This window comes from Nilaparvata lugens, chromosome 5 (assembly GCF_014356525.2).
Source record: "Nilaparvata lugens isolate BPH chromosome 5, ASM1435652v1, whole genome shotgun sequence".
In the NCBI taxonomy this organism is placed as follows: Eukaryota; Metazoa; Arthropoda; class Insecta; order Hemiptera; family Delphacidae; genus Nilaparvata; species Nilaparvata lugens.
Genome location: NC_052508.1, coordinates 77,580,503 through 77,605,736, shown reverse-complemented (window position 1 = coordinate 77,605,736; position 25,234 = coordinate 77,580,503). Strand labels below are relative to the sequence as shown.

At 31.1% G+C, this 25,234-nt stretch overlaps 1 protein-coding gene across 1 annotated transcript in view; it reads left to right on the top strand.

The window, feature by feature from the left end:
* The window catches only part of LOC120351675 (ABC transporter G family member 23-like), a 63,419-nt gene that overhangs the window by 1,124 nt on the left and 37,061 nt on the right, over nt 1–25,234 (top strand). Inside the window, exons 2-10 of the mRNA XM_039429624.1 lie at nt 675–782; nt 1,618–1,711; nt 5,986–6,120; nt 7,333–7,472; nt 16,707–16,935; nt 19,574–19,751; nt 21,330–21,445; nt 24,419–24,483; nt 24,941–25,029. Coding sequence (XP_039285558.1) covers nt 675–782; nt 1,618–1,711; nt 5,986–6,120; nt 7,333–7,472; nt 16,707–16,935; nt 19,574–19,751; nt 21,330–21,445; nt 24,419–24,483; nt 24,941–25,029 — 1,154 coding nt within the window. The remainder of the gene's footprint in view (nt 1–674; nt 783–1,617; nt 1,712–5,985; nt 6,121–7,332; nt 7,473–16,706; nt 16,936–19,573; nt 19,752–21,329; nt 21,446–24,418; nt 24,484–24,940; nt 25,030–25,234) is intronic.

Sequence of the window (25,234 nt, the reverse complement as noted above, 5' to 3'; positions counted from 1 at the left end):
AAAAATTCGATTGCACTAGGTCTCATCCATGGGAAAACTTGCTGAACGACATTAAAGGATAATTCATCCTTGGTTGAAACAGCTGTGGATAGTAAAAAAGTGAGTGAGCGAGTGAGTATGTGGAAAATCAAAATATTGCATCCCCGAAATTTATAAGATGACATAATATAGCCAGCTGTGAAATATAAACACGATCATTTTAGAGAATTTTGTTCTGTTTATCAAAAATAAAAATAATGAGCGAAGTTCGGTGCCCCGATATTATATTTGAAAAATTAATACTTATATAAACAGCATGGATACAACACAAATATATATGTAATATCTTCTAACTTAAGCTGTGTTTACACCAAAGTTATTAACTAAATGTTTATTTTCCCGTCCTTATAGATTCTATTAAATTGAACATAACTCATCATACACATGTGTTTGTCAAACTCCGTTTAATCTAATACAATCTATTAAGGAGGGAAAAATAAACATTTTGTTAATAACTATGGTGTAAATGCAGCTTTACATAGTGACCCTACTACTAGTAACAAATAGGGACGAACAATATTATTTTAATTGTAACAAGTCAATTTTCAAATCTTTACGGTGATTTGAATCGATTCAACGTTACAAATTAGGATTCCATCATTGAATTTGAAATGAAATTATGATTAAATTTTCAGCGGTGGACAGCAAAGAAGGGTTTCAATGGCAGTAGCTCTGTTTCACAACCCAAAGTTCCTTATCCTAGATGAGCCCACTGTAGGATTGGATCCACTCTTATGCGAAAGGTATATTGTGAAAATTGTCATGATTGTTCTTTTTTAATTATTGATTGTATGGGAGGAAATGTTGTAGTATTTCTCCATAATTAAAACAATAAAGACGTATTGGTATTGTTAATACCACTATTATATTTGTTCAAAATGAATTTAAATTACGAACCAGGTTTCATGGCAACACCTGGTTCAGATGAAGGTGTTACCATGAAACCTGGTTCTCTAATTTTAATTGATTTTGAACAAAAATAGTGGCATTGACAACTCATCAACTTCTCAATCTTTTACTTTGTATAAGTATAAGACATTCAATATAAAGTGCCGTGCTACCATTTTTCTTCAAAGGTTTGATAGTTTTCACCTACGGTATTACCTAAAGAAAAGCTATCGGTTCCTTTCAGCAATATCTTGACAGAAATTATGAATGGGTTCACTGTTTCTGAATAAGAACTCCAGTTTAGAGCAAATCAAATTATAATTTCATAATTATAGAGACATAATTTTCATGTGATATTGAAATTATGATAAAAAATGTGATATAAAATATGATAATGTGATATCACATAGTTAAAATGTGATATATAAATTATGTGAGACATAATAATTTTAATTTCGATTATAGACATTGATATTTATTATCAACTTTTATTGATTTTGATATTGAATTGGAGATTCGATTTTTATCAAAAAATTTGTATCATCACAAATGAGAGCCCCAATAGAAAGAAAATTGAGCCATGATCATAAAAATGGAATCTTATCCAGCTCACTAATTATGTTTCTAATACTATACAGGCATTTACAGGATATTATACTAAACTTATAATAATGCTCTTAATTTTTACAGCATATGGAAATATTTCATTGAAATAACGAATGTGGATCACAAGACAATTATCATCACAACCCATTATATTGAAGAAGCGAGAAATGCACATACTGTAAGTTCCTTGTTTAGTAGCTTATATACCTATCTTATCGAATTATAAAATGCTAGTTATTCTTGATAATTATAGGATAATTAAATGATGATTATAAGATAATTAGTGTATTACTGATGGAATAAAATTATCAGCTCTACAAGAAAAGTTTCATCAATTACATAAATATGTTTCCAAACTCCTGTTTCCAACATAATTATAAAACTATATAAGACAATAAATAAAATTGCTGACTATAGAAAAACAGAACATCAAGGTGTATTACTCATCTGTTTTGCTATCCATGACGAACTGTGAGTTAATAATTCGTGTTTTTTTCAATTAGTAGACTGTAGTGTCGTCACAATAGTTCAAAAATGAATCAAGGTCTAATTTGATTACACCAATTTAATTAATTTATTGAGGGTTCTATATACATTTATTGTTGTTTGATAATTATTTAAAACATGCAGTGAAATTACTTTCAAGAGATCAGAAAATCGGTGCTCCCAAGAAAAATGAATTAAGGCTGTTTGGTACACTTTTTTATCATTTAAATTGGATAATCTTTTTCAATATTCAAATTCAAATTCATTTATTTGCATAAAATAATAATTGTTAGAATATCTCTCAAAATATAATTGTTAAGATCATTTTAAGAGCGAGAAAAAGTGGCAACTGAAATTTTTAAGTGGTCTAATAAGCGAGTTATGGATTGTGAAGTGCTAAATTCCAGATTCCGTTTTCTTCCCATATCATAAACGGTTTCGACTATATTATTAGAACCAACTTCTCTTGAAAAATCAAAAAAATGTATCTTTCCAAACTAAAACATTTTATTCCTCATACCATTCATAAATAAAAAGTAACATTTTTGTAAATTTGATAACTTGTTTATTTTGGCATTAATCGCGAAAAAACGCATATTAGAACAAAGCCAATGATATACTGAATGAATTAAAAAAAAAAACTCCAATTGAAAATTCGAAACCGTTTATGATCTGGAAAGAGAACGGAGTTTAGCACTTCAACAACCCATAAATCGCTTGTTAGACCGCTTAGAAATTTCAGTTCCCACTTTTTCTCACTCTTATAATGATCTTAAAATTATATTGAAAAAGATTATCCAATTTAAATAAAAATAAAAAGGTGTTCCGAACAGTCTTAACGTTTCAGACTCATATTTTTCAATAGTCTCCTATGTTACAGCTACTACTGTGGAATTTACTGTTAGCACTATACTGTGATAAAGTTGTTTGTTACTCGATAATATGCAACTCCCAATTTTCACGTTTCTCGAGATAGAAAGCAAATAAAATTCTTAATAATGCTTCAATTTACAATGCCAAGAGGAATATTGGATATTACGGCTTATAATTTCCACTACATTTACTGTACCGGTAATGAATTTACTCCTAATAAGTTTTTATAGATAGTCGACCAGGTACTGAAAAGTAGCTTGAGAGAGAATGCGCACCTAAGTAGCATGTATGAACAAGGTGTACGCAGCTCAGGTATCCGAATGTACAACCTGTTGCCATCTCACTTAAGGCTCTGCAAAGGCTAAAAATAAACTTTCTACTCATTATATTTTTCGATTAGTATATCATCAAGCTATCAAAATGAAAAAGTTTTCTCAGGAAAACATTTTTTCCGATCATTACTTTTTTGAGATATGAGCGTCTAAAGTTTAAATTTTTGGGACAGAACATCTCAAGTTCGGTAAGAGATAAATCAATGATTCAAGATTCAAGATTCAAGATTCAAGATTTTTATTCGCCATTAAGTACAGTACAAGTTTATCTTATACTAGCGTACAATAGGTCGTAGTCACTAATCTAATTAAGACTTATATTACAGTCGAGTCAAAAATAATTAATTAAAATGAGCATATTATTCAATAAGCTGTCAAATAGTCATAAACATTAAGTATGCAAGAAACATAATTAACATGTATGCATGTTGAAACATAAATTACAAACATAAAACATAAAACATGAGATTTAGAAGATAGATTCTTCATGGTATTGTTGATCTTTTGAAAATATCAATTTTTGAGAAAGTTATTCAATTTACCGAAAATAACTCAACTAAAAGTTATTTTAATAAACGAACATTTTCTTAAAATATCAATTTTTGAGAAAGTTATTCAATTTACCGAAAATAACTCAACTAAAAGTCAACTCAACAATAACTTTCTCAAGAATTGATATTTACAGAACATTTTTGTTTTATTAGATCAACAATACCATGAAGAATCTATCCTCTAAATCTCATGGATTTATCTCTTATCGAACTTGAAATGTTTTGTCCCAAAAATTTAAAAGTTAGGCGCTCATATCTCAAAAATTAATGATCGGAAAAAAATGTTTTCCTGAGAAAACTTTTCATTTTGATAGCTTGATAGTAATACAAATCGAAAAACTTTGAAAAATATCACCAGTAGAAAGTTTATTTTGAGACTTTGCACAGCCTTAAAAGAATTATCAGGGAGGAAATTTAGAATTTTATTGAGAAGGGAGCTTCTGTCAATTAATTAATTCTCAAAAATTAATGATCGGAAAAAAATGTTTTCCTGAGAAAACTTTTCATTTTGATAGCTTGATAGTAATACAAATCGAAAAACTTTGAAAAATATCAACAGTAGAAAGTTTATTTTTAGCCTTTGCACATCCTTAGAAGAATTATCAGGGAGGAAATTTAGAATTCTATTGAGAAGAGAGCTGCTGTCAATTGGTGCATATTCAGTGGAGGAATTCAATGAATATTACAAACCTCAAGTTAGAGGTTTAAGCAGAGGATAGCACACATTTTCTTGTGGTATAAATTTGACAAATCCATACACCTCTTTTGTAGGAGGTCAGTGGATGAAATGAAATGTAATCACTCATTCATTGATTTTTAAGGTCGATATAATTTGTGTGTGTATTCTCAAGCTTTACTCAAAGATTAATGCCGGTTTCACCAACCTTGGTCAAGGTATTTGAACATGGTAAAATCTATCCGATGATCAAATCAGCAATCTATTTATCCACCAAAACCAGTTACGTCCAACCACGGTCAAACAAATGGTCAGTTTGACTGCCGCCGAACGGGTGATCAAATTATTTGAACACGGTCAAAAGACTTGTTCGATCAATAATTTCCTTGCTTGTTTATGGGTTATGTTTTTGACGCAATGAAAAATTTCAAAGTTTTTAGTGCGATTGAATTTAGTTGTAGTAAGTTATTTATTATGTTCGTTCTCGGAATCTTTAATTAGTAAATAGTATAGAAAATGAAGGAAGATTTTGAAAAGATTTGCTTTATACTGCTCTTCAATGACACAGTAGGCCTATATTATTCAATCCTTAGATCAACCTTAGTAAGCAAGTGGTGGAGGCCAGGAGAGAGGGAAAAAGAAGGAAAGGTAGACCGAGAATGAATTGGGAGAGTTATCTTGAAGTCTGGGTCGCGAGAGAGGGAGTTCCATGAGGGAAATGAGGAGAATGGCTGAGGACCGGGAGGTGTGGAAGAGGTGGACCGAGGCTGGGACCCCTTCGCTGTAGCGGCAGAAGGGGAAAAGAAAAAGAAGAAGAAGATCAACTTGCTGCTTCAATGTATCTCATTAGAATTGGAATGTTCTTTGTTCATAGAAAAATTGTCAAAATTGATGGTGATTTGAAAATCTCTTTGTACGAGAGTATTCAATTTATATTTGAAGTATTATTATAGATGTGTGACTACACAAAACGTCTGTGCCAGAGGCGTATATAAGAAGGGGACTCAGGGGGCCCACCCCGAAATAATGATATGAAGAAAAATCAGTACAGTAATTACAGAAAAAAGTACAGTAATCTGAATTTTTGACGGCCTGACGGTAAAGGGCATTCAGCACAAATTACCCTCTGAATATGAGCAGCAAAACTGATATTAAGTATCATGGGGTGTTACATATTTACTATATTACATCATTGATTTGGATTTTTGTTTAATAATAATTATCAATTCATTAGCATTTGAATAATTTCAATATCTCAGTAATTTCCATCCATTAAAATCAGACTTAGCCAATAATAGCCAGCAAACAAGTTGGTCAACTTCAGAAAAGTACAGCTACAAGAGTTGACCATGATCAGATTTGACCGACGGAGTTTTGATCAATCCCGATGTTGGTGGAACAGTTGTATGTTTGAAGAGTGATCAAATTTTAACTATGGTCTGATTGACCATGGCTAGGCTATATATTTCATCAAGGTTGGTGAAATCGGGCATAAGGCAATCAATTTCAATAATCGATTTTTTGGGGTTTGCAGATCGGTTTGATGAGAAGTGGTATTTTGCTGGCAGAAACAAGTCCTCTCCAACTCATGGAAATGAACAACTGCTCAAGTCTAGAGGAGGCATTTCTCACTTTGAGCCAGAAGCAGGAAGACATCCCTTCAGATGATGTCTGTTCCTCATTCACTATTCATATATGATTGTGTTCCAACTGCATAGTGCACTTACACTCAGGCACTTTCATGATGAAAATGAAAGAACTCTTTGATGCACTTCAATGAAAATGATGCACTTCATCGTCATTGTCACTTGAAGTTTCTCCAATGCACAACTCATTCTCATGCCAGGTAGCACTCAATTATTTTTTTTATTCATTTTTCCTCTATACAATGACGTGTATGTGAACCATATGTATGTAAACTATGTGTATACCATAATTTGCACACTTTTCTAATATTATGTTACTCAAATTTATCAACAATGAAAATTTGTCTTTCCATAAGCAACAGATGCTATTTTGTATCTTCTCAAAAGCAACGTGTTGCATCTCAAAGATACACAAGGAGCTCTAATGTATCTTTCCATAAGCAACAGATGCTATTTTGTATCTTCTCAAAAGCAACATATTGCATCCGAAAATATACACAAGGAGTTTTTTTAAGTTACGTTCTTTAAAAAAATGAAAAAGTGTTCACCTTTCAGCAGATCACAGCCTATCAGCTGACATTCGTTCAACATGTTCTTTCCATTTTTGGTGATACGTTGCAACTCTCTCATTCATGAAGAAGCTCCATCTAGGGACTCGGAAGCCTGATGTTTTTGCAAAGCCGTGAATAATACCCCGCGAACCATACCTTGCCTATAATGCCGTTTGAAAGTCACGGAGGCAAAATTACGGGATGCGTACTGTAGGCCTACAGAATGGCGCAAAAGTCACTGGACAATTGGTTAGAGCAAGGCTATATCTATTTGAAATTATTTCTCATGATAAACAATATTTACAATAATATATAGATGTTAAAATATTTCTCCATTCCCATTACGGTAATACATTTTAAAGTTATTTCTGGAACACTGTTCTATGAATAAATTACATAATAACATCTCCCAACATCACAGTCTAAAACTATTTCACTAGGTCTTGCTGTTATTTTTTTTCCTTTCAACCAACTCCAACCGTCCAGTGTGTCTTTTCGCGCCACTCTGTATAATGCATGCGGCTGAGGGATCTCATGACAGTGTGTTGAAAAGAAAGGAACAGTTTTGGGCTTTGAGCCTGTTATTCCTTTCCCAATCATTCATAGTTGAGAATGTATCAATGAATTAATGTATAAATGAATGAATAGTTCAAAGAATTGAACCATCTTTTATTAATTTTACAGACCTACCCTCCAGCAACAAAACAAGCAGACATTTTTGAACCAGGTGCAAAATGGCATGGCATAGATTCGCTGCTCAAATTTACAAAAACGTCTCATGGACTAGGAGAAATATACCGTAAGGAGGGTCCTGCAGTTTTTATGTAATAATATGATAGAAAGACAGTTATTTAAAAATGACTTGATAATATTTTCATTATCAATATTCATATCAATAAGCGAATGCTTGTTCCAAACAAAGATGAATAAAAATCTAGATAAAACCAGTTTGAAAGCTCAAAGACATGCGAGAACTATTTTTTTTTCTATTGGTCAATACTATAGCCATCTAGTCTAAAGACTAATGAGCTAATTTTTTCTATCCTAAATTACTACTTGAAAAATTGAACAGTGAATTTCTCATTAGAAACTCTTACTGCTATTGTTTAATTAATATGTTGCCGTGCTACCAATTTTTCCTTAAACGGTTGGAATAGCATATAACACCTATCACACTAAGGAAAGTTGTCGGCTCCAATAAAATAGATACTTGATAAACTGTGAATGGATCTATTGCCTATGAATGAGAAATCCAGTTTTCAGAGCAAATTAACTTATAATCTTCAGATGAAAATTTTGGCAAAAACACAGAAATATAAAACGAACAATAACTTACAAGCTAATGATTTCAGAGTTATTACGAACAAAAAATACTTATCTAGTTTACAGTTGAAACACAGTGGCTATTGGCTTTACTATACAACAGCAAATTATGCACAAAAATTTATATAAACTCATTTAAAACATTAATAAATTTACTTAAACAGACAATAATTCAGAGCACAAAATTATACAAGCAACAGCCAGCCATATATTCAGAAGAAGGTCCAACAGGAAAAAGACACAAGTTGCCAGTCACGAAAGACAACGCCCTGTTCAATATCGATCTTTACAGACACGTCAACACAAAATTATAACTTATAAGTTTAGAATTCACATTCTACATCTGTTCTCAATAAAACTTTATTTTGAAAATGTTATTTTAAATTTTTATACATATATTCTATTCAAATAAACGATTTATTTAGTAATTTGTTAACCCTACCTCGGTGACATTATGGAACAATGCAACAAACATTTACGATAATAAATTCTCCGTCAAAAATTTATCCGTCTATTGATAACTCTGACATTTACTATAAAGTTCCATAGATCTCGAATTGAAGATTCGATTCAATGTGAGAAGAAAAATGTAATATTACAAATACCCCCCTCTTGACATAAAAAAATTTTACTGTTTGAAAATTCAAAGAAAAAATTTACATTGACCCTAATGAAAATGTTGAAATTTAAATTTGAGAACAGTAACAATTTTTTCTAGAAAAACATTACATGTCATCCAAAAATATTGAAAATTATTATAAAAATTCATCAATAGCGTTTGTTATATGTTTCCAAACAATATCTCAAAATATAGAATATCAATATTACTTTTGATTTAGCTTTATAATTTAAAGAAAAATATCTCAACAGAAAGTTTAATATGTAAAGAATAGTTTTTTGAAATTGCACATAAATTTAATAGATAGAAAAATTTAATTTTTATTGCATAAAAAAAATTTAGTATGTTGAAATAAAAAAAATTATTATTATTATATTATTTTTTTTAAATGAATTGATGAATTGTTACATTTAATTTTCACATAAAATTTCAATAAATCAAAAAATGTTCATTTCTTTCACTATTGACGCGGTTGATTTTATTGATGCACATTTTGGAAAACAGTCCGTTAAGGCACTCAGTATGATTTTCAGTTAAGTGTGACTCCAATGTGATGACGTTAAGTGTTGGGCTGATCTGGATGCACGTAGTGTTGGGCTGATACTTGTAGTCGACTGCTGCATACCAAACTCGATACAGGTGACATCTCAGTTAGCATTGCTTCATGTTTGTAGTAGACGGCTGCATTCCAAATTCAATACAGAGTCACATACTTTTGTATCATATTTGTAATTATACAATGTACATTTCAGGCTTGAATGACAATGTAATTCATTTTTTTGGAAAAGAGATAGACGCTGCATACAGGATTAATTTAGGTGAGGATTAATTTAGGTAAGGTTTGGTTTTTTGATATTTTCAGTTTTCAAGGTTTAGAGTTCTGCATACAGGAATAATTTAGGAGAGGATTTTTTGAATCAATTCTTTCATGATACTGTGACTGTTCTTCTTAATTCAAAGTTGTGAATGTGAACATGGATGGCAATTACCTCCAGGTAATGCAGTAGTGTTGAAGTTTGAGATACAGAGTCAGCAATAAGCATTGGCATTGCTATTGGTGTATGCTTTGGTGTCGGCTTTGGCATTGGCGTTGATATTGGCATTGGCGCAGGCATTGGCATTGGCATTGGCGTAGCTATTGGCATTGGCGTAGCTATTGACATCAGCACAGCATCGGCGTTGATTTTGGTGTTGGCATCAGCATTGGCGCAGGCATTGGCGTAGCTATTGGCATTGGCGCAGGCATTGATATCAGCACAGGCATCGGCGTTAATTTTGGTGTTGGCATCAGCATTGGCGCAGGCATTGGTGTAGCTATTGGCATTGATTTTTGTTGTTGGCATTGGCGCAGATTTTGGCATTGGCGTAGCTATTGGCATTGGCGCAGGCATTGGCATTGATTTTTGTTGTTGGCATCAGCATTGGCGCAGATTTTGGCATCAGCATTGGCGCAGATATTGGCTTCGGCGCAGATATTGGCATTGGCGCAGATTTTGGCGTTGACATCAGCACAGGCATCGGCGTAGATTTTGGCGTAGTTATTGGTGTTGATATTGGTGTTGACATTGGCGTAGTTATTGGTGTAGGCCACAGCGTAGATTTAGGCGTAGATATTGGCGTAGTTATGTCACACTAGTTTGAAAATCACCCAAATGTTCTTAACACTCTTCATGGCGTTCACTTGTTACTGATTTCGAGATTCACATGATAACTATTTCAATGTTAATGTCTGTGCTGTACCTGTTATCTTAAAATGCTTATAAACTAAGAAGAAAAACTTGATTAGGCTATCAATACAATCTAATACACATAAAAATTATTTTAAGTATCTATGAAATTGAAATTTGTTAACATCTTATTATACAGTCAGCAATACATAAATTGTGAAATATGGACATATCAATGATAAATTAAAAAAAATTCATTCATTTATTCACTGTTCAAATATCAACATTTTAATCCATTCTTCAAAATAGAAATATAATTCATAACACCCTGTATCATTATCAAAATTGTAAAAAACAAACATCATAACAACACAACAAAAATTTAATTTCAATACATATTTCAATAATTTCAGACATTTGGTCTTCTATTCAATCATTTCATAATATATTTGCATTTCATTATTATTTAATATAACATTTCATTTATAGCATGTTCATTTCACATTTATGATTTATCATTCAGGGTTTCAAAATTATTTAGTTTTAATTTTGTTCAAAAATTGTATAAAAAGCAAATTATTTAATATTGTTAATCATCGTTTGTTGGATACTACAGTTTATTTCGACTCTTCAATGTTCTAAACACAAACTACATTTCATGACAAAACTTTACTATCAAACATTAAACAAGAAACCATTCAAAACATCAATAATATTCTGCTTCAAAGGCAAACAATATTCATAAGTAATCATCATTTTGCATCTATGGCAATCAACATTATTAATCATTAATTTTTGCATCTATGGCAATCAACATAAGTAATCAACACAAAAATATTATCTCATTACTGCCTCTCTAAGTCATAACCTCTGTTATTCCTTCTTTAGGCAATAATGGGTTTCCATCTCAAAAAACAATCACATACCAGCAAAATTCTAATCAACAAACCCCACTAAAATCTACATACACTCCAGCATCCATTTCAAACGATAATCAATCATATCAAAATTATAGAACAAACAGTTTTAAAATTTAAAAAAATATCAATTACAAAACACTTTAGAAAAATTTTAGCCTTTAACTCATTTCAATTGATAATAACACAACGTTTTAAATTAAACCAATTATTTTTTAAAATAATTTAAAATTTAAAGACTGTATAATAAGTATAAACATTTCAAGATTATGATACAAAGATGATCAAGATGAAATACTGGGTAAATAAGTTCCCTAAAAAATACAAACAAGAGAAAAGAAAACTGGGTAAATAAATTCCCTAAAACAACACACACAAAATTGATACACTTCACATAAGTGATACATGATGAAAAAATATATCACAAGCACACAATTCTTCACACTACAATGGATAGATTTTAGAAAAGTTAAGTTTTATCAACAATTAAAGATTAGGAAAATAAGCTACTATTTCAACTTCTAATATTATTTCAGAAAAAATACAAATTTAAATGACTATGGACAAGATTGGTTAAGATATGCATCATAGAAGAAATTTGCTGAATATTACACAAAGACAGGAAAGAATTGAAATTTGAAAAGATCAAGGGCCAAGAAAAAAGGCTACAGGAAAGAAAAAAGATACAATTATGGACTCTTACCATACGTAGTATTTACGGTCATTGCTATTCTGAATCCCGGCATGACACAGGATTCCTAATCATTGTGTGCTGGGGAATACCCTTTCATCATGTGATTCATTGTTATCATCTTGTAAATAAGCAACTTGAAACAACCTTTGAATACTAATACATCAATGGAAACTTTGTGTTTTGTTTTCTTCAATAGCATGATTTTATTTATGGGTTCATTTGTTTCAACCAAGCAGTTTTGCCTACAAAAGTTAGTCATGTTCACTTGAGAATGCATGGCATACACCTTTTCAATTTTCAGTTGAAAGTTGAACTCATCAACTTGACTCAAAGCAAGATTCATTTTGATTACATTTTTCCTAACCTCTACAGAAACCTGTCTCATGTAATCATTCATTTTGTTTACAATCTTCCTAACTTTTGATGTAGTAATCTGATCCATAGAAACATTTGATTTGTTTACTGTTTTCCTAACCTTCAATGTAGCAATAGTACTTTCTTGATAGTTGACTTTCAATGAAGACAACTCCCTACCTACTTCTTTACTCAATTCTACTATCTCATTAGGGTTGACTTTTTCAACAACAGTAACTAGGCCTACATTTTCAGAAACTTGAATGAGTTGATCTTGTAACTTAACACTACTATCATCCTGCTTCAATTTGTTTTCATCTTCATCTTCATCTTTCAATGTTTCATGTGCACTTTTCAATAGAAGGTTTATACTAACCTGCTCTAGTCTTATATTAGTACATTCTTGCTTCATATCATCAAACCTAGCATTAAACTTAGCATTTTGCTCATCAAATCTAGCATTTTGTTCATCAAATCTAGCATTTTGCTCATCAAATCTAGCATTTTGCTCATCAATCTAGCATTAAACTTAGCATTTTGCTCATCAAATCTAGCATCTAGCTTATCAACCTTTGTGTTAAGAATGCTATAAGATTCAGATCATTTTTAATGTTTGCCATTTTGTAATATGCACTGATTCATTAAAACTTGATCTCTCTTGAACCGACTTCCCACTCAGCAACAAACCATTCATAACCTATCAAGATATCTATCCACTAATAATTTCTATAACCAGGGATTTCATGGTGTACCATTTGGGACATATTTATTTTGTAATTCTGTCCCACCACAGGGCGTACCATTTGGTGTGCTATCAATTTTTCCTTAACGGTTGGAATAGCATATAACACCTATCACACTAAGGAAAGTTGTCGGCTCCAATAAAATAGATACTTGATAAACTGTGAATGGATCTATTGCCTATGAATGAGAAATCCAGTTTTCAGAGCAAATTAACTTATAATCTTCAGATGAAAATTTTGGCAAAAACACAGAATATAAAACGAACAATAACTTACAAGCCTAATGATTTCAGAGTTATTACGAACAAAAAAAATACTTATCTAGTTTACAGTTGAAACACAGTGGCTATTGGCTTTACTATACAAACAGCAAATTATGCACAAAAATTTATATAAAACTCAATTTAAACATTAATAAATTTACTTAAACAGACAATAATTCAGAGCACAAAATTATACAAGCAACAGCCAGCCATATATTCAGAAGAAGGTCCAACAGGAAAAAGACACAAGTTGCCAGTCACGAAAGACAACGCCCTGTTCAATATCGATCTTTACAGACACGTCACACAAAATTATAACTTATAAGTTTAGAATTCACATTCTACATCTGTTCTCAATAAAACTTTATTTTGAAAATGTTATTTTAAATTTTTATACATATATTCTATTCAAATAAACGATTTATTTAGTAATTTGTTAACCCTACCTCGGTGACATTATGGAACAATGCAACAAACATTTACGATAATAAATTCTCCGTCAAAAAATTTATCCGTCTATTGATAACTCTGACATTTACTATAAAGTTCCATAGATCTCGAATTGAAGATTCGATTCAAATGTGAGAAGAAAAATGTAATATTACAATGTACACTTATTGACTGCACGAACTGCGAGAACTAACATTGGATTCTTATACACTCTTATAGAGACATAATTTATCAAGCTTCTCATAAATATGTCGAGTTGACTCCTATATATGTATTTCATGCTCCAGAATTCGTGCTCTATAGTGAGGCTCACGTTATAATGACAGTGTTTTATTGGCAATGGTATTGCTATCCTTGTCTATCATTCAACAATGCGGATAGCGCTATCTCTTTCTCGCTTTGCTCTGTTACCAGATCGTCTATAAACAATGTAGAATTAATAATTAATAAACAAAATATTTCATCTTAATTATGAAAATTCATTATCAGATTATTGAAAAATATAATTTCTTGTTCAATAAAATATAATTGATTATTTTAAATGTGAATGAGCAGTTAATATTACATCAATAAACATGTATCAGCTGCCGTCTATATAGAAGGCATTGACAAGACAGAGGATCGGCAACGTTGTTCTCCTATCTATCTATTAAATTGTTTTTTTTTCTCAATTACTATTGATTTATACTTTTTTATCATATTTCTTGTAATTCTATTACGAGATCATTTCCGTATGTTGTTTTGATGTAAATTCATTAGAATTGTATAGGAGTGTTAATGGGAGAGAGGGCCGGCTGCGCCCTAACTTCGCCCTCCAGGTTAAAATAAAGGTAGCCTATCTATCTATCTATCTCCACCGCCATTATAACGTGCACTTCGCTATATAGTAATAAACTGATTTCTTCAGTAATAATACAATTAGAAACTTCAGAAAGCACAGTGGGTAAGCTTGAAGCATGAAATATTTTTACAATTTTTTGTTAACAGAAAAAAATAGAATATAGGAGACTGCTGACCTAAATCTATTTTAAGATCAATGGAATACAAATTTTCCAATTACCACAGATCTCAAATATTCTTGAAAAGCAGTATATTACTCTAGGGATGATTATTCAGTATAATTAATATATTGAACTTTTTTGATACAGTTTACCAGAGATTGATAATGGTTTAACAACGGAACCAGATTTTTTCACTTTTAATAAAATCTGTGGTTTTGACAATTTTTTAGTCTTTTTATTTAATTATTGAGATTATTTCATGATAGACCTGGGTTGTATTCTGGAAACGGATCATTGTCTGTTGCTTTAAATTAGCCAATTACATTTCAGAATAGTTTTTTGTACAACTATGGAAAATTTAAATAGGCTACATTTAGGAAGGAAAGAAGTTTTGGGCCAGCGACTGTCTTTTCTTTTTCAAATTTTTTTCAATTTATTAAAAACACACAAAACAAGACAAAACAAAATCACAAAGAATCACAAAATAAATAAAACACAAATATAAAAATGTTGCAATAAAAATACAAAATGTTACAAATATAAAAAATCATGGGCTTTGTGTTTGGGTGTGTTGGAGAAGAGAAAAAAGAGAGGAAGATACCTAGCCAACTATGGTTTCCCATGTAATAGGCAGGCAAAGAAGAGAAGAGAAGTAATGAGGAAAAAAGGGAAGGGAGAAATGAGGGGAAGGAAGAGAACAGAGGAATAGGTACTCAAAATAAGTTAAGCGAGTCCACTGAAAAATGAAAAAACAATGCTGGAGCAGAAATCTCGAGTCATATATTGTACCGTAATGTGTTTTATCAAATGAATAAATATGCAAATTTAACAATCTGTAGTCCATGTAGGCTACTACTATATATCTCTCTTCAGTATTAAGGCTGTGCAAAGGCTAAAAAAAACTTCCTACTCGTGATAGTTTCCAAAGTTTTTCGATTTGTATATCATCATCAAGCTATCAAAATGAAAAAGTTTCCTCAGGAAAACATTTTTTTCTGATCATTACTTTTTGAGATATGAGCTACTGAGGTTTGAATTTTTGGGACAGAACATTTCAAATTCGGTAAGAAATAAATACAAGAGATTTAGAGGATAGATTCTTCATGGTATTGTTGATCTAGTAAAACAAAAATTTCTGAAAATATCAATTTTAAGATTATTATTTAATTTACTAAAAATCCCAAAACAACTTTCAGTTGTGTTATTTTTGGTAAATTGAATTACTTTTGCAAAAATTTATATTTTCAGGAATTTTTGTTTTACTAGATCAATGGATCATGAAGAATCCATCCTCTAAATCTCATGGATTCATATCTTACCGAATTTTTGAAATGTTCTATCCCTAAAATTCAAACTTCAGGCGCTCATATCTCAAAAAGTAATGATCGAAAAAAAATGTTTTCCTGAGAAAACTTTTTCATTTTGATAGCTTGATGATTTACAAATCGGAAAACTTGAAAAATATCACGAGTAGAAAGTTTATTTTTAGCCTTGCACAGCCTTAATACTGAAGATAGATATATATTAGTAGCCTACATGGACTACAGATTGTTACATATATGCATATTTTATTCATTTGATCAAACACATTACGGTACAATATTAAAAAGAAAAGACAGTCGCTGGCCCAAAACTTCTTCCCTTCCTATAAATGTAGTCCATTCAAATTTTCCATAGTTGTCCAAAAAACTATTCTGAAATGTAATTGGCAAATTTGAAGAAACAGACAATGATCCGTTTCCAGAATACCACCCAATTCTATCAAGAAATAATCTCAATAATCAGATAAAAAGACTAAAAAATTGTCAAACTACAAATTTTATTAAAGTGGAAAGATATCGGTTCGGTTGTTACAACGTTATCAATCTCTGGTAAACTGTATCAAAAAAAAGTTTTCATTTTGATAGCTTGATGATATACAAATCGAAAAAGTTTGAAAACTATCACGAGTAGAAAGTTTATTTTCAGCCTTTGCACAGCCTTAAGTGATTCTACTATTTTGAAATTGTTTTTATTGTGACTTCTAGGATCACGGCCTTCATGATTCTGCTTCCATTTCTGCTGTTCACAATCTTCTTAGGAATGCTGGGTAAAGATGAGATGGATGTGACGATAGCCGCAGTACAGGATGAGGTCACCCCGGGCACTGATGACTGCAACAACTCCCGACCAATCAGGTCCATCTACGGCTGTGTTGCTCAAAAACGCCTCAGCTGCGAATTCATCTCTTTTCTCAAGGAGAAGTCTTACACCATTGTAGGTTAAAAGTATCCATTGAATAAGATCGACCTAAAAATATTATCACCTAAGTTTTGAAGAGCTGCTATAAAAAAGGTATTGATAAGCTCTATCAACTGCCACAAGTCATATCTGTAAAAAATTCAGGAAACAATCTATGCAAAGTTTGATTTTAGATTCCCAATTATCAGGCTTCGGATACATTTTAATCAAAAAATTTCAAGTGAAAAGATTGAGCATAAAAATCTCTTCAATTAATGTACCATCGTGAGTTTATTTTACTCATTCAATTGTCCAGAATTACACAACATCTATATGGTAAAGTCCACGTTATCATGGCAGTTGAGAAAGATAGGAGAACAACGTTGCAGAACTTCTGTCTTGTCAATGCCTTCTATAGACGGTAGCTGATACAGGTTCATTGATGTAATATAAACTGTTCATTCTCGTTTAAAATAATCAATTATATTTTTAAATAATTTCATAATGAATTTTCATAATTAAGATGAAATGTTTTGTTAATTGATTATTAATTCTAAATTATTAAAAGACGATCTTGCAACAAAGCAAAGCGAGAAAGAGATCCGCTTTGTACTTTGTAGAATGATAGACAAAGGATCACAACAACATGAGGAAATAATCTCGTACGGTAATAGAATAATAAGAAATGTGATAAAAAAGTATAAATCAATAGTAATTGAGAAAAAAAAACAATTTAATAGATAGATAGGAGAACAACGTTGCCCATCCTCTGTCTTGTCAATGCCAAAAAGTCAATGTATATCAAATCACACTTGACTGTATTTTGTGAATCATGAAATTTATCTGACAATCAATATATTATTTACATCTCACACGGACTTCCTATGTGCTTATAGCCCTAGTCATGCAGCATTATTTTATTATTCCGAGAACATTCTCCTCTATCAATTGTTAGTAATATCTATCATTTAGGTTGAATTAAAAAAAATAGATAGGTTAAATCAGTGTTTCAAAGATGAATTAATTCTTCAATGTTGTTCTCCATCACGAACTGCTTATTATTAAATCACTTTTTTGCTTTTAGAAAAAACGACTAGAGTCAGATATTTTACAATAAATGAATTAATCACTCACTGTGTGAGACAACCAATCACTTGTTTGTGAGACAACCAAGAAGATGGCGAACCTGCCGAAAGATCTCGTTGTCACAGTGAGTGATTAGTTGATTTATTGTAGTATATCTGACTGCTAGTCGTTTTTTCTAATAGCAAAAAGTGATGAATTTAATGTTTTCATAGCTGTTGATTGTCATAGATGGTCCAGGAAATATGCGATGTAGGATGAATTACACAGAATTCCATATTCTTTCCATCTTCCATATTAGGATGAAATAAGCTAACCTAAATTCAAAGAAAAATGTAAATTATTCTGTCATTCCTCAGTAATTAATGAATGCAATAAGAACAACTCTCTTTCATGAGGTGAATCATTTTTTTCCAACATTTTCCAGTTTCTCAATGATAAGGGAATGATAATTATTTGTATAGGTCTTCTAAGGAACCATTATCTACATCTGGTAGCCTACATGCTAAATCATATTATCACAATATGATCTTGAATCATGATCATCTTTCCGTTCCTCGGTAGCCTTTCGGCCGGGAATTTTGAAAACATAGGTTTGTAAAATGGATTAATAATTAATAGATAGGTTAAATCAGTGTTTCGAAAATGAATTTAATGTTTTCATAGTCGTTGATTGTCAATCTAGATGTACCATGAATTTATTACACAGAATTCAATATTCTTTCCATCTTCCATATTAGGATGAATATAAGCTAAGCTAAATTCAAAGAAAAATGTAAATTATTCTGTCATTCTTCAGTAATTAATGAATGCAATAAGAGCAATTCTCTTTCATGAGGTGAATAATTATTTTCCAGTTTCTCAATGATAAGGGAATGATAATTATTTGTATAGGTCTTCTAAGGAACCATTATCTACATCTGGTAGCCTACATGCTAAATCATATTATCACAATACGATCTTGAATCATGATCATCTTTCCGTTCTTCGGTAGCTCTGGCCGAAAATTTCAAAAACATACTCAGTCTGTAAAATGGATTAATAAATTATTATTATCAGCCTCCCTATTAAAATTCTGGTCAGAAAACCATCCCCATATTCACTCAAGATATTCACAAAGTTTCATACCGTTCTGTCAAGTAGTTTTCAAGTCTATAGGGAACAAACAAATAAACAAACAAACACACAACAGACTTCATTTATATATATATATATTATATATATATATATATATATATATATATATATATATATATATATATTTATATTTATATTAGTCAATTGATAATATTTTTTCTTAATTTCATAATGAATTTACATAATTATTGAGATGAAATATTTTGTTTATTATATTATGCTACATTGTTAAAGACGATCTGGCAGAGATAGCGCTATCTGCTTTGTTGAATGATAGACAAGGATAGCAATACCATTGCTAATTTAATTAAACACTGCCATTATAACGTGGGACTGAGTATAGCTATCCGCAGATGAACCGGTACCTATGAACTTTGCAAAATTGTTGATTTGTACTAGTTCTTATTACTAGACGATGGCACAGAACGATTAAAATTTTGGCTTTTCTTTGCAGTTGATGTACGATAGTCTTGACGAGGGAATCACAGCGGTGAAGAGAAACAAAGCATGGGCTCTGCTCTATTTCCACAAGAACTATACAGAGAGTCTACTGGAGAGGATTGACCGAGGCAAAAAAGCCTCCAATATGAGTCTTGCGAACAGCTTGCTTGAAGTCTATCCTGATAATTCTAGTGAGTTGAGTTAAATTTTAATCAATCACCATATTTCTGTCTTCAAGATAGTTTGAAGACAAACTATGAAGACAAAAAACCTGATTCAATATAGCAGGTGGTTTAAACCTGTTTCGAAGAGGTACTCTATCTAGATATAGTTCTATAGTAACATATGATATGGAAATTTCAATTATAATTAAGAGATTGATTGATTGATTGATTGATTGATTGATTGATTGATTGAGTACTTATTTAAGAGATTCTTCGGACATTGATATGTCCAAAGCTCCGCCAATTTATGTAGATGCATAACAATATAATTATTATCTATAGTTATTATTACAAATTGCTTCTTCATATCATATACAGTTCAATAATTATTTTCTTAGTCTATATCATGTAAATTCATCTATATTTTGCTGTATTGTAAGCTATTGTATATAAGTGTATAAGACAGTATATATTGTAATCTACATAAATAATATATACTGTCTTATACACTTGGGAGAAGAAGAATATACATGCTAAAAGACGAACTTTAAACCCTTAAAAACAACCCTTAGAGTTAAAATATTGCCAAAGGTTTCTTAGTGCGCCTCCAAAGGGCCAACTGAACATACCTACCAGATTTGAACGAAATTTTTGTCCGGTAGATTTTAGTTATGCGATTGAGTGAGTGAGTCAGTCAGTCAGTGAGTGAGTGCCATTTCGCTTTTATATATATATAGATAGATAGATGGATGAGGTATGAATAATTCTTCCAACATATATTGTTGAACTCAAGATGATCTTTTCACCTCTATTGCATAAGTGGATTGAATAATATTGAAAATAAAGGCAATAGCCTACTACTACACTTTATTTTTATTTATAGTCTACTAAAAATATAATTATATATTCTTGTTTCCTATACCTTTATTCTTAATACTGATATTATTGACTTTGTTTTGTAGTTCATACACTGTGTTACTTGTAAATATTGAAAAAACACTTACTTTTCTTGGAGTATTGAGGAATGCATTTCACTCCCTGAGGAGGAGCTTCATCAGCATCAGCCTAAGCCTCAGGCTGATGAGGCTCCTCTTCAGGAGTGAAATGCATTCCTCAATACTCCAAGAAAAGTGAGTGTTTTTTTTCAAATATCTACAAGTAACACAGTGTCTCAACTACAACAAAGTTATTAGGTGATGGTTTCTTGATTCTTTCCGAGCTGCTTTGTATTAACACACTTTTTTATGTATTTGAACACGACATGCAGTCAATTATTAAGTAAATATTAAAACTTTACTCACTGACTGAAGTACTTTTAGACTGTTGAAAATGATCGCTAGACGATTGAAAGTACTTCAGCAGCAAGTAAAAGTTTTTAATATTTACTTAATAATTGACTGCATGTCGGTTCAAATACATAAAAAAGTGTGTTATTATATAGTGTTTCGTCATGGAAAGCAACATCAATGATATTATTGGTTTCGAAAATAATTAGGCTAATTTGTTTAATGGTGAAAATTAGTCAGAATTATAACTCTGTATATAGTTTAAACTTTTTGACTATTGCCTTTTTCATTGAGAATTGATTCTAATAATTTCTTACAGTTTATTACATTGCTCAAAAATTAAGATGGGACTTGCATTCAGGATTCATGTCATTCATGGAGAATTTTCTAAGAAATTGTGAAATCGATGATAGAGTTGTAAAGAGTCCTATCACGGTGAGTATCTACCCAGCTCATTAATAAGTTTAATACTGAATGACGTTGAATTTCACGCAACTTTGTGCACTAATAATGCACATTGTCATGATGCATTAATAATTAGGTATATGCCATGCTATTGTTGAATTCCTTATTTCTCATAATTTCAATGTTACTGATTCCTTTTTAACAAAGTCAACTCAACTTAATGTTAACCTGACTAAATTATTAATTTAGTTGCCAGTTAACAACTGTTTCGAAGAGGTACTCTATCTAGATTATAGTTCTATAGTAACATAATATGATATGGAAATTTCAATTATAATTAAGAGATTGATTGATTGATTGATTGATTGATTGATTGATTGATTGAGTACTTTATTTACGAGATTCTTCGGACATTGATATGTCCAAAGCTCCGCCAATTTATGTAGATGCATAACAATATAATTATTATCTATAGTTATTATATTACAAATTGCTTCTTCATATCATATACAGTTCAATAATTATTTTCTTAGTCTATATCATGTAAATCATCTATAATTTTGCTGTATGTAAGCTATTGTATATAAGTGTATAAGACAGTAGGCTATATATTGTAATCTACATAAATAATATATACTGTCTTATACACTTGGGAGAAGAAGAATATACATGCTAAAAGACGAACTTTAAACCCTTAAAAACAACCATTAGAGTTAAAATATTGCCAAAAGGTTTCTTAGTGCGCCTCTAAAGGTCCAACTGAACATACCTACCAAATTTGAACGTTTTTGGTCCGGTAGATTTTTAGTTATGCGAGTGAGTGAGTGAGTCAGTCAGTCAGTGAGTGAGTGCCATTTCGCTTTTATATATATATAGATAGATAGATGGATGAGGTATGAATAATTCTTCCAACATATATTGTTGAACTCAAGATGATCTTTTCACCTCTATTGCATAAGTGGATTGAATAATATTGAAAATAAATAAAGGCAATAGCTCACTACACTTTTTTTATTCATACTAAAAAAATAATTATATTCTTGTTTGCTACCTATATCTTTATTCTTAATACTTGATATTATTGACATTGTTTTAGTTCAGACACTGAGTTACTTGTAAATATTTGAAAAAACACTTACTTTTCTTGGAGTATTGAGGAATGCATTTCACTCCCTGAGGAGGAGCTTCATCATCAGCCTCAGCCTAAGCCTCAGGCTGATGAGGCTCCTCTTGAGGAGTGAAATGCATTCCTCAATACTCCAACAAAAGTAAGGTTTTTTCAAATATTACAAGTAACACAGTGGCTCAACTACAACAAAGTTATTATAGGTGATGGTTCTTGATTCATTCCGAGCTGCTTTGTATTAACACACTTTTTTATGTATTTGAACACGACTTGCAGTCAATTATTAAGTAAATATTAAAAACTTTACTTACTGACTGAACTACTTTTAGACTGTTGAGAATGATCGCTAGACGATTGGAAGTACTTCAGTCAGTAAGTAAAAGTTTTTAATATTTACTTGATAATTGACTGTATGTCGTGTTCAAATAAATAAAAAAGTGTGTTATTATATAGTGGTTCGTCATGGAAAGCAACATCAATGATATTATTGGTTTCGAAAATAATTAGGCTAATTTGTTAAATGGTGAAAATTAGTCAGAATTATAACTCTGTATATAGTTTAAACTTTTTGACTATTGCCTTCTTCATTGAGAATTGATTCTAATAATTTCTTACAGTTTATTACATTGCTCAAAAATTAAGATGGGACTTGCATTCAGGATTTATGTCATTCATGGAGAATTTTCTAAGAAATTGTGAAATCGATGACAGAGTTGTAAAGAGTCCTATCACGGTGAGTACCTACCCAGCTCATTAATAACTTAATACTGAATGGCGTTAAATTTCACACAACTTTTGAAACGTGCACTAATACTGCACATTGTCATGATGCAATAATAAATATGCCATGCTAATGTTGAATTTATTTATTTCTCATAAATTCAATAAAATAATAATAAATAAATAAATGTTTATTTCCCCAAAAACTAAAACTATTAAACTAAATTAGTTTAATAGTTTTTTAAACTAAAACTAAAACTAAACATCAATATTATTACACAAAATATTAGATAAATTACAATATCACATACAATAGTAGTTACAAAAATTCTTATAATGTGACCTCTACTTGTTTAGTTTTTTCTGTGTGGAAAATTGACCTACTACACTATGGCGTACCATGTTCTAGAGTAGGTTTTGTTAGTTTTTTTGTGCGTATTATTAATTAGTTAGTGTTTAGTAAGTCATTAGGTGGTTAGTTGTTATTTGAAAAATGTTTTCTATGTTCTGTCTTCCTTTGCTCATCAACCAATTGTGTACTATTGTTTTGAACTTTCTAGGATGATTAATCTGTTAAAGTTTGCAGGAAGTAGATTATATAATTTTGGTGCTAAATGATTGAAATGTCTCTGGTATAGTGCCTTCCTTGCAACACTGGTGATGAAAAGATTCGTGTATCTGGTGTTGTGGTTGTGGTTTCTGGTTTGAAATGTTGTTGGGTTCTTGTGTAATCTGCATAGTATCTCCTTGGAGTAAAGCTGTCTTGGATCCATCACATCAAACTCATTGAATAGCTCGTCTGATGAATAGCGTGGAGGCTTCTGGTTGATGACCCTCATGATCAGCTTCTGTACCCTGAGGAGCTGTTTGATGTGCAAGAAGCTTGCACCTCCCCATCCCACAATCCCATACAGCATGAGGGACTGTGCTAGAGAGAAGTAGATAACTCTTAGACATCCCTTGTCGACCAGTGTCCTCAGAATCCTGAATCTGCAGATAGTCTACCTCAGTCTCCCGCATAATTCATTGAGATGATGATCCCAGCGCAGAAAAGAGTCCATTGTAACTCCCAGGTATTTCAATGTTACTGAAATCCATTAAAGTTAACTGAATTTAATTTTAATGAAGAAGGCCTATTTAATTTGTTTTGTTTACAGGAAGGTGAAGAGATTTATGAAAGTATTGCTGTAAGATACATTGGTCTGAATGGATATATCATTGCGTAAGTGATCGATATAACTTAATCAGTAAACAGTTATCGGTAAAAACCAAAGAAATGTTGAAAAATATTATAAAAACATTGAACAACTTATAAGTTATAGACGAAATTTTAGAACTGATTTTTATTAAAAGATGAGATATTATCACCCAATTCGATTTTTTTCTCAAGAAAAATTAAAAATTTGGAAGAAAAATAGCACAAGTACTACCTTATTATTTTATCTTTTAATGTTATCACATTAGTGTCATTTACATTGTAAATAAATAAAGATCACTGCCCATGGGCAATTGCAGCAGAGCTAATATAAATCATAAATGCCTCAGAAATCTTGATAAGATAATGATACTTTGTTTTTTTATATAACTTTGATTTTCATAATCATTATTTACTGACAATCATAACCATATTAATTTGAAGTATTTACAATTTTTTCTATGATTTATTTACTTATTTTCAGGATTCTCTATTATTTGGCTATGGTTTACACATCCAGTTCTATGGTGTATGAAAAATCTAAGGGGTTGTTTGAGCGGACAATGGTCACAGGTAATTAGGTCTTAGAGTATTAGGTAGGTACTTAGGTATTGAAGTATTTATTCATGAAAGAAATGATTTACATCTACAGTCTCCATAGTTTTTCATGTAGAATACCCTTTACATTATATCAAAATAAAAACTTACAAAACAGTTACAAACTGTTTTTGCAAAAGTTATGATGGAAAAAATTAACTTACATTCCTTCCAAACCTAA